This window comes from Vombatus ursinus, unplaced genomic scaffold (genome assembly GCF_900497805.2).
Source record: "Vombatus ursinus unplaced genomic scaffold, bare-nosed wombat genome assembly UNPS02010219.1, whole genome shotgun sequence".
Taxonomy (NCBI): Eukaryota; Metazoa; Chordata; class Mammalia; order Diprotodontia; family Vombatidae; genus Vombatus; species Vombatus ursinus.
Window position 1 is genome coordinate 135,000 of NW_020949997.1, and position 12,637 is coordinate 147,636.

At 37.8% G+C, this 12,637-nt stretch overlaps 1 protein-coding gene across 1 annotated transcript in view; it reads left to right on the top strand.

The window, feature by feature from the left end:
• The window catches only part of PIWIL2 (piwi like RNA-mediated gene silencing 2), a 69,852-nt gene extending 59,923 nt beyond the window's left edge, over nt 1–9,929 (top strand). Inside the window, 4 exon segments of the mRNA XM_027853955.1 lie at nt 2,651–2,756; nt 7,616–7,869; nt 8,620–8,727; nt 9,446–9,929. Of these exon segments, the coding sequence (XP_027709756.1) occupies nt 2,651–2,756; nt 7,616–7,869; nt 8,620–8,727; nt 9,446–9,602 (625 nt within the window). The 3' untranslated portion in view covers nt 9,603–9,929.
• Nucleotides 9,930–12,637: the final 2,708 nt, after the last annotated feature.

A 12,637-nucleotide genomic window follows, 5' to 3' on the forward strand; every position in this document is an offset into this window, starting at 1 on the left:
TAAGGTTTTTCACATTTTCTTCTATTTTTTTCATTGTTTCATTTTTCATTTTTCATGGACGAGAAATGTCCATTTGTCCAGTTCTGCTTTTTAAGGAGTCCTTCTTTTCAGTGAATTTTGTGCCTCTTTTACCATTTGGCTAATTCTGTGTTGTTTTGTTTTGTTTTGTTTTATGCAATTGGGGTTAAGTGACTTGCCCAGGGTCACACAGCTAGTAAGTGTCAAGTATTTGGTCTGAGGCCGGATTTGAACTCAGGTCCTCCTGATTTCAGGGCCAGTACTGTATCTACAGTGCCACCTAGCTGCCCCTAATTCTGTTTTTTAAGATGTTATTTTTTCAGTATTTTTTGTGCCTCTTTTACCAAGCCATTAATTCTCTTTTTCATACTTTTCTTGCATCACTCTCATTTCTTTCCCATTTTTACTCTACCACACTTATCACTTCAGGAATTCTTGTTGGACTTCAATACAATTTGCATTTTTCTTTGAGGCTTTGCTTGCAGCTATTTTCACAGTGTTTTCTTCTTGGTTTGTGTCTTGATCTTCCCTGCCTCCGTAGTAGCTTTTTATGATCAGGTGTTTTGTTGTTTGTTTGTTTAGGGGGTTTTTTGCTCATTTTCTAGCCTATTTCTTGCACTTTGAACTTTATGTTAAAGTTGGGCTTTTTTTGTGATGCTGTTTTCAGAGTTAGTTCTGGAAGTCTGCAAGTTTTTGTTGCTTCCAAGATGGTATGATCCAGAGAGAGGTTTGGTCACTGCTTTCCTGGTCTTCATTATGGTCTTTACCCTGCTCCCCTGCAGCTGCAAGTGCTATGGCTCCTCCCTGCCTTGGAACTGTGACCAAGGCTACTGCTTCCTTGTGACTGACTACGAGTGGTCCTCTCTGCCCAGGAATTTTGACCCAAAACTGAGGATGGGCAGCGAAGTTGCCAAACAGCACCTGGTCCTACAGTGTGTCAGCTCAAGAGTCCCTTATGAAAGGTCTCTTTCTGACCAGTTGTCCAATCCCTTTACCATCTCGAGGCCAAGAGCTCCCAGAGCAGCTGCTGCCAGGAGGTGCACTCTGAGCTAGCCCTTACTCTTTTATTACAGACCTCTCCTGCTGACTTCATAAGTTGTATTGACCTTTTGTTGGCTCTGCTACCCCAGAATTTGATTTAAAGGGTTATTTTAAAGTTGTTAGGAAGGGATTGTTGGGTGAGTTCAGCTGGGTTACTGCCTCTCTAATCAATCAGCAAGCATTTATTAAGCACCTACTATGTACCAAGCACTATATTAACACAGTGCTTGGTATAGTAATGCTAATTCAGGACCTCATTACCTTTCACTTAGACTATTTTAGTAGATTCCTAACTAGTTTCCCTACTTTCAGTCTCCCTTTTCTCCTCCCCTCCCTCTCCATTTTAGTTCCATCCTTCACATACAGGTCTGATCACATCACATTATATATGTATACATGTGTGCGTGCGTGCACACACACACACACACACGGCACCAAACAAAAACCAAATTAAATTGCCTGCTGTTAAAGACTCTCCACTAGTCAGAGTCAAGATGGCAGAATAGAGGTGAGAAATATAGCATGCTGTCCCCAACAAAACTCTTCCAAACAGATAAAAAAAATGCACCAGACCAAATCCTAATGGAGAAACTAAAGAAAAAGTCACAGTGAACCATTTTTTCAGCCTGCATCAGCATAAGGAGACAGAGGAGGTCTGTGGATCCTAGGAATGGAGTCTGGCCAGGAGTACACTATACCAGACCATTCTGGAGCCCAGAGACTTAAAGAGGATGGAGGCTGTGCAGAGGGCAAGACCAGATCCCAGACCCCTGTGGGGCACTGGAACTGCACACAGGGTGCAAGAACAAGTGCCCAACTGTTAGTTTATTACTTACTCTTCAGTTCTTGGTCACAGATGGAAGGCAGACTGGAGAAACAATCTGCACCCAAGAGTGGCATTCCTGAGTGGGCAGCAGTTGTGGGCCATGTACTTTGCACTGAGCAAGGAACAAGTTCATAAGCAAATAGGAGCAATGTGGCACTGAACCTTGGAGTGGAATAGGGTCTCAGCTCCAACTTTTATCCCTGTCTGAAGCCTGTAGAGGAATATTGAGAGGAGGAATCTAGACCAAAGGGGAGCTGTAGAAGGAACTTGAGTTGAGTTTTGAAGGAAATGATTGCTTCTGAAAGGTAGGTAAGGGCACAGCATATTCAAGGTAGGGGAATCCCAGTGAAAAAGATGGGGAAGGATGAAATGGAATCTAGGTAGTATGGAGGAACATCAGGAAGGCCAATATGGGTGTACTGTGAGGTATAAGTGGGCTGGAAAGGTAAGGGGGGACTAGGCTGTCAAGGGCTTTAAATACCAGAGAAGTTTCTATTTGATCATAAAGGTAATAGGGAGCATTGTATCCTCATTACCTAGCACTGCACATAGTAGGAGATTAATAAATATCAGTTGAATTAAAGTGAGTTTCTCAAATTTGATGGCAAAATCTTTGGAAATAAGAACCAAGAATTTTTTTTTGTCTCCCCCATAGAGCCTGTTACATAATAAATGTTGATTGGTTAATTGCCAAACCTTCCTTTTAGTATCTGAGATTCAAACTTCTATTGATGTATTTTCTCTTCTCTGTCTTTCCTTTACCAGCTCTCTCACCAAATGGTATTCCCGAGTGGTGTTCCAGATGCCTCATCAGGAGATTGTGGACAGCCTAAAACTGTGCCTGGTGGGTTCCTTAAAGAAGTATTACGAGGTAAGGAAAGCCAGACTTTTGTAATTTCAGGATCTCTTCCTACTTGATCTCTGTAAATTGACAGGAAATATGATTTAGTAGAAGTAAACCCAAATCATATTTATTGGACTTATTAAGCAGGTTCAAAGTCCAACAGTCCTAAGTTCAACAATTGAACAAGAAAGTTTCAACCTGTGATGGTGTGTATCAAACCAAGGGGAATAAGGTTGCAGTTTGGCATTATTGCTTTCCATGTTTTCAACCTTATGCCCCTATACCACTGCTGTTATCAGAGACTTAATTTAAATAATTAGTATGGCATACAAATTTACCTGACTTTTATGAGTAAGTCTTTGCCAGCTGAATCCTCTCATCTTTTCATAAGACAAATATATAATTACCCCTCCACCCCAATTCAGATATCCAAAGTATACTGAGCCATGAGAATCAGCACGTAATTTCCATTAAGCTGATACTGGGCTGGAGAAGTGGGCAGACAATGTTCTCAGCTTGTCATAGAGGTATTCAAAGTAAGCCTTTATCCATGTACCTTGGGCTTCTTAAGGATGGATTTAGCCCTTGTGAAAAAGTAAGCTATCAAAATTGTTGTTTAAGACTAAATCTGGTCCCTAGAATTGTTCCTTTCATGCATATAAAGAAGTTTTCTACTGTACCTCCCTGCAAACAAATTTTAATATCATTCTAATAGTAGAAGTTAATGATCTGTAGTATGCTTTCTTTCTATAAAGAAACCTATTAAGCATGCTATCATTTTAGAGCTAAAAAGGATCTCATTTTACAGATAAAGAAGGTGGTAGGGGCAGCTGGGTAGTGCAGTGAATAAAGCACTGGCCCTGGAATCAGGAGGAACTGAGTTCAAATCTGGCCTCAGACACATGATACTCACTTGCTGTGTGACCCTGGGCAAGTCACTTAACCTCAATTGCCTCACAAGCAAAAAAAAAAAAAAAAAAGGAAGGTGGCAAATGATTTGTTTCATGTCATACAGAGGCAGAGAGAGATAAACCCAGGGCTCCTAACTGCAGGTCCCATTCTCTTTCTATTACATCATGTGACCACAGTGTAGCTGCAGATACAAGTCTTCCTCTGTTTCTTGGCTTTGCTTCTTTCTTCTGTTCTCAGAGTCACAGTCCAGTTTCAGCTTCTAACCACCTCTTTAATTACTGCCTAGGACAGCAGCTGAGTCCAACCATGTACTAAATTCAGAATGAACCTGCTATTTAGCTGAGTCTCAAAACAAGGCCAAACAATAGTTTTTCAGTGGTGGTTTTTCAGTGTGGAACCAAACCAAAACTTGGGGGAGAAAAATCCTATTTTGCCATCATGTCATATGGAAATTTAAAATATATTTCTAAAATTGTTGAACTAGAATAAACCTAGATTAAAAAATCTTTTCTGAACTCAGTGATTCCTTCCATTTGCCAAATCCACCTGCCTCCAACCTTTTGGCCTCCATTCTGTGCTGTGTATAGCAGGAAGGATCATTTTACTTAAATATATTTTGATGTCTCCACTAAAGTTTGACTCTATTACCTCAGAATACAATTTATTTGAGGTCTGACCAAACCGGAAAACCTTTGGTTATTAGTCTGGGATAGCCTATAGACCTGTTATCGAGGGGGGTCAGAGGAAAGAGGCATCCCCTGAAGTTTGGCGACAGAGTGATGAATTTTTTGTTCTGTACCACTCATGAAGATCATCCACTAAGGCAAAGAGGGGCTATGATCTGTATTAGAGGGAGGACCCATGCTGATCCTTCAAGTATTGAAGTATGTCTATTTTTATCATAGGATTTAAAACTGGAGGGACTTTAAAATTTAATCACTAAGCCCAGCATCCGCATTTTACAGTTGAAGGAAACAGGCCCAGCAAGGTTATGACTTGGCAGTCATCACACAGGTCATAAACAGCAAATTTAGGATTTGAACTCAGGTTCTCTCATTTCAAATCTAGTGCTCTTCCCACTTCTCTACTGCTGCTCATGTCACTGAATGGCTCCCAAATAAAATTAAAACTCCTAATGATACATAGGTTTTAAAGTTCACAATCTTCTAGTTAGTCATACTTCTGTAATCTTAAATGCTGAGTATCTGGTAAAGTAGAGAGATGAGTGATTAGTCTGGCTGGAGCAGTGAAGAAAGCAAGACTGTTCATCCTGGATTTTCCAGGGTATTCCTTGTTTTAAGAAAGAAAAAAAAAGGAACAGTCTTTCTCACACATACCATGTGCCCTGGTTTTCTCATTTACAGAATATGATCATCATAGGATAGTGGGCAATGAAGATTACTTCATTGGGGCTCACAGAATCAATATCTCATTATCTTATACTTGTACCTTATATTTAAGTAGAGTAGCATTCAGTAATATATTAGTTGTACTTAAATTTGCTTTTTCATGTCTGTATTTCCACCTTAGATTATAAAATCTTTGAGGTTAGGAATGATGTCCTCCATTTCCTTTGTAACTAAAGTATCTAAAAGGCAAAAATCACACATTGTGTCCAGTAAAGGCTGCTAACTAACAAATGAGATATCTTAATAGGGAGCAAGAGTACATCACTCAATGGTCTATTTCTTACTTTCACCAAAGAAAGTTATGACTTCTTTGTGCCTCTGTTTCCCTCTCTCTGGCATAAGGAGAATAACAAGATCATAGGCTCAAGACCAGAAGGGACTTTGAAATCATCTCAGCTAACTCTCTTATTTTACATATGTATGACTCTGAGAGCCAGAGAAGTCTGACAATTTGTCCACAGTTTCACAGGTAGTAAGTGACAGGGTCAGGATTTGAACCCAGATCTTTGGATTTCAAAACCAATGCCCTTTCCATTATACCCCTGTCTCAGGATGTGCAAATGAGTTATGTAATAGTAAATTAAATATATTGTGTTTCTCAGGAAAATGATGTTATAGATATTTTTAAAAGTATGAAATATGATCTAGGTAATTATATTGCAAAAGCAGTCATTGCAAGGTTCCTTTGATTTCAAGCATATATATATACTTTCAATTTAGGTACAATGTGTGCAATGCATTATGCAGAATAAAGTTCAGAAATTGTCCAGTTTTATCTGTTTGGGCCAAATGTACCTTCAGATGATAAGGAAATATAGTGAACATTGAATTCAGCATCACTGAACAAGAACCAAAAATATCTTTTCCAATTAATTGTGAGCTAAACTATTGAAAAAAGACACATATACACAACAAAAACCTAGTGAACTAGCTCATACAGAAAAAGAACTTTAAATATTTTACTATTAAAATAAGAACCTGAAAACATTCAACAAAGTGGATAGTTATTTTATTTCATTTCATTTTTTCCAAGTTATGCTCTGGTGTGTTGTATAGTTACAATTTTAAAGAATTGAACATCAGTATTCCAAAAGAGATAAAAAAAAAACAAAAAAGAAAAGGACCTATATGTACAAAAATATTTATAGCAGTTCTTTTTTGGGGTTAAAGAATCAGAAGTTGAAGGGATGTCCATTAATTGGGGAATGGCTGAACAAGTTGTGGTATATGATTATGATGGAATACTATTATACTGTAAGAAATGATGAGCAGGATGCTCTCAGAAAAACCTGAAAAGACTTGCATGAGCTGATGGAAAGTGAAATGTACTGTGTACAAAGTAATGACAATATTGTAAGACGATCAGCCATGAATGATTTAGCTATTCTCAACAATACAGTGATCCAAGACAACTCTGAAGGACGTACGATGAAAAATGCTATCCATACCGAGAAGGAACTGTTGGTGTCTGAATACAGATTGAAGCATACTTTTTAAAAATTTATTTATTTTTCTTGAGTTTTTTTCTTGTCTGTGTTTTCTTTCACAGCGTGGCTATTATGAATATGTTTTGCATGACTGCACATGTATAACCTATATGGAATTGCTTGCCTTCTCAATATGGGGGGGGGAGAGGAAGGGAGAGAATTGCAACTCTAAAGTTAAAAATAAATGTTAAAAATTGTATTTACATGTAACTGAGGAAAAATAAAATACTAAATAAAAGCTAAAAAAAATAATTAAACATCCATAATATTTCAGGGTGACAAGTAGAAGAATGTTTTATTTAGCTTTATTTCATCACCTTGTGAGTCTCCATCTTTGGGTATGCTTTCCACTTAATAATCTGAGGGAAAGATGGGTTAGGGAAGCCGACCCATCATAAACTGTTTTTTACTAGTGGTAGTTTACTTGGTATACCTATGCCAAAGAAGAGTTTTGTTTTATTCTATATGTGGATTAGAAATTTACTAGCTGCATGACCCTGAGCAAGTCCTTAACCTCTGTTTGCCTCAGTTTCATCATCTGTAAAATGGGGATAATAACAGCATCTCCCTCCCAGGGTTGTTGTGAGGAACAAATGAAATACTTGCAAAGTTTTTAGCATAGTACCTGGTACACAGCAGGCATTATATAAATGTTAGCTAATATTATTGTTATTGTTATGAAGGTTTAATACAAACTGAAAGTTGAAAGGCAGATGAATTGGAACCATCATTTTTCTGACCAATCTTTCAACTTTTCCTACACATTTGAATCAGGAACCTCCCACCTCTAAATCTGTGGTCCTGTAATCTGTTTGACTCAAGTTTGCCTCTCTTTATGTACTGTTTTATGGCTCTTTTTGATATTCCTGACCTCTCATTATCCTGTGGAAGTATAGAAATTAACAAGAACTTTTTTCAGCAAAACTGACTCCATTTGGACCTGTCTGTCAAATATATCTGATGTCATATACCCAAGAAATGCAAGTTTGAATCTTTCTTGCCAATGAGTACTGTGCCTGGTGAGTTCCCTGTTCTCAGAGATAATAAAGAATTTGTATTATTTGGGATTTCACTTCAGGTAAACCACTGCCTGCCGGAGAAAATTGTGGTGTACAGAGATGGAGTATCAGATGGCCAGCTGAAGACGGTCACTAGCTATGAGATCCCTCAGTTACAGAAGTGCTTTGAAGCTTTTGAAAACTACCAACCAAAGATGGTGGTGTTTGTGGTACAGAAAAAAATTAGCACTAACCTGTATTCAGCTGCTACAGATAATTTTGTGACTCCCTCCCCAGGTACTGTAGTGGACCACACCATCACAAGCAGGGAGTGGTGAGTAAGCTGCCTTTCAGCTCGTCTTTGGGGAAATATGGGAGATTAGCTTTTGGAGGACACTTAATTTTGTAAATTCTTTTGTTCTAGATTCAGGATGGAAGGGTTGTTCTTAGAGGCTCTGTGTATAGAAAACACTTTTTTTTTCTTCTTCTGCCTCCTGCCTATGGTGCTTGAGGGAAGAAACTGGTAGAGGTAAAGAGATTCACCTAAGCTAACAAAACATCAGGCACAGACCTCCCTCTGTAATGGAGATGGAGATGATGCCAATGTCTACCAGCTCTCCAGGAAATAACACTGAACTAGGGTTCTCTTTTTTTCTTATCTGTAATAAAATGGGATGGTTGAGCTAGATTTCCAAATCCCTTCTAGCTCCAAATATAAAAGATAGAGCTATCCAGGGCAGCCAGGTGGTACAGTAGATAGAATTCTGGCCTTGGAGTCAGGAGGACCTGAGTTCAAATCTGGCCTAAGACACTTGGCACTTACTAGCTATGTGACCCTAGGCAAGTCACTTAACCCTGATTACCTCACCAAAAAGAAAAAAAAAACATAGAGCTATACAAAAGTCTTCAGGGACTGCCTGAAGATGTAGTGAGGTCTTCATTTTTTAGAAGTCTTCAAGCTTCTTGGGAGATGTTGTATGGAGAGTATTCCTGCTTGGGTATTGAATAAAATACTTCCAACTCTTGAGATTTTGTGATTCTATAATAGAATCCATGTCACAAGTTTGATCATTTTTCTTGCCAGGGTGGATTTCTACCTACTTGCCCATCATGTGCGGCAGGGCTGTGGCATTCCTACACATTATGTATGCGTTCTCAACACTGCAAACCTGAGCCCTGATCATATGCAGAGGTGAGCCCTTTCTTCTTGTAGGGCAGTAGTTCTCAAAATATGGGCTTGAGAATTGGAGACTTTCCATGGGGTCCACAAGGTCAAAACTATTATCATAATAATACTAAGACATTTTAATTTCCAGTACTGTAAATATTGGCAAATGTAATACAGATAACAAAAGGTGATTGGGGGTTGTCATTAATTTTTAAGAGCATAAAAGGGTCCTGGGACCTCAAAGTTTGAGAATTGTAGCTTTAGAGGTAAGTCTGGATTCAGCTAATTAAGATACAGCCAACCACAGGAACAATTGCCAATTGAGTTCCTTGAAATCCTTAACTAGTATTTTCAAGGGGTAAAAATATAGTTTAAATTTGGACAGTACAAAAATACTTAATTTTCTTAGCATAATTGTAGTCTTTTTTTGAAAACATTAAATTTGGCTGACTGGAAGAATTTACGCATTTTCGGTAGAAAGTTTCCGTGATTTGGTAAGCTACAGGTAAATTAATTTGTCCAAGGCATTTGATTAAGTTAATGGTAATATCAGAAACATCTTCCATGTAGGGAAATAATTAGGAAGGCTTCCAAGAACTTTTCAGCACATCTGAGGTTTTAGTTTGCTAAGAAGAACTCGGGCAATGTGATGGTGTGTGATAATTGGCATGCCCACGTGGACAAATAGATGTTTTTAAGCACAAAGTAGTCCTGAGTGCATTGTTCTGTTCTTGGCCTCCAGGTTAACATTCAAGCTTTGCCACATGTACTGGAATTGGCCTGGCACCATCAGAGTCCCAGCTCCCTGCAAGTATGCCCACAAGCTAGCTTTCCTGTCTGGACAAGTCTTACATCATGAACCAGCCATCCAGTTGTGTGAGAAACTCTTCTTCCTGTAACCCAAAGTGGCAGCAAGCAAGTTGAGAAAAGGGAAAAATGAGTTTTCTGGATTTGTATAGAAACCTGAGCTATGACTTCTCCAGGATCAACAGAGACAAAAGGTGGCATTTTTGAGTTGCTGTTTTTCCCTTCCTCAACCCAGTAATATTTATTTTATTTTATTTTTTCAACTGCTACTACCAAGAAAACCGTAAGTCATTTCAGCCCTATGTGACTTGAAAATTACCATTCCACATTTGGGAAGGAGATAAAACATTGCCACTTTTGGAGGTCTGGGAAAAGTTAAAAAAAAAAAAACTTTTAAGAGCCTCCAAGCCAGAAAGAACTGTAAGAATCTGTAATAGCTCTGTTCTCCAAACCCCATTATCCTTTCTGGTGCCATAGGTGAGAAAATATGTGGTCTTTGCAAGTTCCTTAAGGAGACAGCTGGACAGTTGGGAAAGGATAAAGAGCTGTTTCTTTAAAACAGGCATTACTCCTGCTGGCCTGGTGCTTAGCCTTTCTGTGGAATTGGGCTCAATTCAGCAAGCATTTCTCATTGACACTTCTGACATAAAAGCCTATTTTATTTTTTTAATAAATTTTTATTAATATCTTTGTTTTACATCACCTAGATTTCCCACTGTTTAATCTTGTCCTTCCCTCCCACAGAGAGCCAGCCCTATAACAAATGATAAAAAAGAGGGAACAAAGCAGTTCAGCAAAGCTAACCAAATAACCTTGAAAAAACTCTGATCTTCACCTCTAGTCCTCCACCTCTAAAAAGAACTGAGGGAGGTGTATTAAAAGTCTATTTTCAACCTTCACTTTAGATGTCTCTGGCACTCCAGATATTTCAAATGGACCATTTCTGTCTTTTGTGTGCTTTCTAGTTCTCTTGGTTGGGCTTAGCGTAGAGTTGCTAGTCTAGGGATTTAAATCCTTCTATTTTGAATTTTGCCTTCCAACCCCAAATACTTCTGCCTTGTTTTAGTTATTAATATGTTAAATCCATTTCTTAAAGAAAATATTCTTGAACTTAGAAAGGAGACATTTGGCATATGGGATACCTTTTTTAGGGATGTTCAAGTATAATACAACTTTCCCACCAGTCTGGTTAAGCCTTTATTTATATGTGGAAGAAAACGGAAATATTTAATTGCCTTGAACAGTGACCTCTTGTCAGCCATTCAATTTTCTAGAAAGTTTTCTAACACTGGGACAAATTTTTTAGCAACTCAGCTTTTTAAAATGCCGTGTACACATGAAAGTACAGATATCAAAATTTCCATACATAAAGACAGCTGATATTTCTTTCCTCTTTAGAATTAGGAGCATGTCAGTATATTTGCATGTACTCTCCTTTGTTTTGGAAGGGCCAGTTTGGTCTCCCACTTAACCTTTCAATCTCCCACCTATGTTGTATTTTTTTCTGTTTAAAAGAGTTGATTTTATTTAATTCCTTCCTCTCTTCTTCTTGCCCTTTCTGTAAGGAAGAAAGGAGACACATATTTTTTATTTGTGAATTTTGAGAAAAAGAAACTTTAGCCAAAAACTCTTTAGAAAAACAAAATTAGGAAGTTGTTTTGGTTTACAGTAGAGTTCACAGGAGGTTGGTGAGATGGGAGCCATGTCATTTCTTGGGTACATTTCTGTTTTTATTTAGATGTTGGGGGTGGGAGAAGAAAAGAAGCTAAGAATTTGGAATTTTAAGAACATTGAACTAAATATGTTGAATCACTGGTCTATAACTTGACAGATAGCTTTCTGATCTGATTCTCTCTGTAAGCATTTTGAATTTTTCTTTTGAAGTTGTATTTCTTAAGATCTAGTCTATCTGATGTAGTCAGAAAAGTTAAAAACAATACTTAAGTGTAATGAAAATCTGCCTTCACTTTTTGTTTCCAGTTTCCTGGCCTCATTTTTCAGTCTTAACATTTAGTAATTAGAAGTAGAAGGCAAAAAAAATTGTATAATTTATTATTTAAGATTGATGAAACACTTAAATACTTTCCTAGTAGATGATAGATTCATTAGCATTATTCCAGAATGTCAAGCAGCTCTTGGCTAAAGAACCTGTGCTAGTATATGGTAGTGATTATAAAGCACTGGAGTTTTGTTTTGATTTTTACAACTAATGCTTCACCTTCTGGTGTTGAAACTGTGTTTTATCACAATACCAGATGAAACTGAGGCATTAGTTGTTTACTTATCAAAAGCAATGTCACCTGCAAAACAAAACTACAAATAAGTTGACAAATAAATCCCTTTTATTATGGGTGCTTGGTCCTGATCACCAGCCTAATCTTCAAGACTCTTTGCTACAGTACATAGATAAAGCTTTTTTTCTCTACCTTAGTTACATCACTACATAACACAGTGCTTCTGACTACATCGTTATTTATAAGCCTACAAGAGCAATATGAAGTATTGATGCCATGAGCTGCCTGCCACTATAGATCCCACATTATGTTGGCTCCACTGGACATTTTGATGTCATTTAGATGTTCCTGCTCCACCTCTTCAGCTTGATCACCTTATCAAGTTATAAGAGTCTCTCCTTGTCCTGCTCTTGGTTTGATTGTGGGGGCCATGGCTAACAGAGAAACTGCCCTGCATAGTCAAACTATTCACAAGCCATGATGAGTGAATGTTACTTCTCTTTTAATGTGTTTTTTATACTTCAGTCCCTTCCTTCAGTTCAGTAAGTTTAATTGAACACAACAAGGGTCTTTTTCTGTACTGATGAGCAGAAGACAAAGTCCAAGGGGAAGTCATTCTAGACTTTTTTTCCTGATAGCCTCTGAATAAAGGGCCAGCCAGTTTCATTGTGCATGATGTTTTATAAGAAGCTTCATTTGAATAAGAGGCTAAATTTTGTAGTTCAATTATAAAAATTGAAGTAAAATTTTTGCATATATCTCTGAAAATACAGTATTTAACAGTTAAAATATAATTATGTTCATGCAATAATGTGAGCATAATCCATGTGAAGTTGCTTTAGCTGACACCATTTTCTAATAGAATAATTAAAAATTATATAGCTGAACCCCCT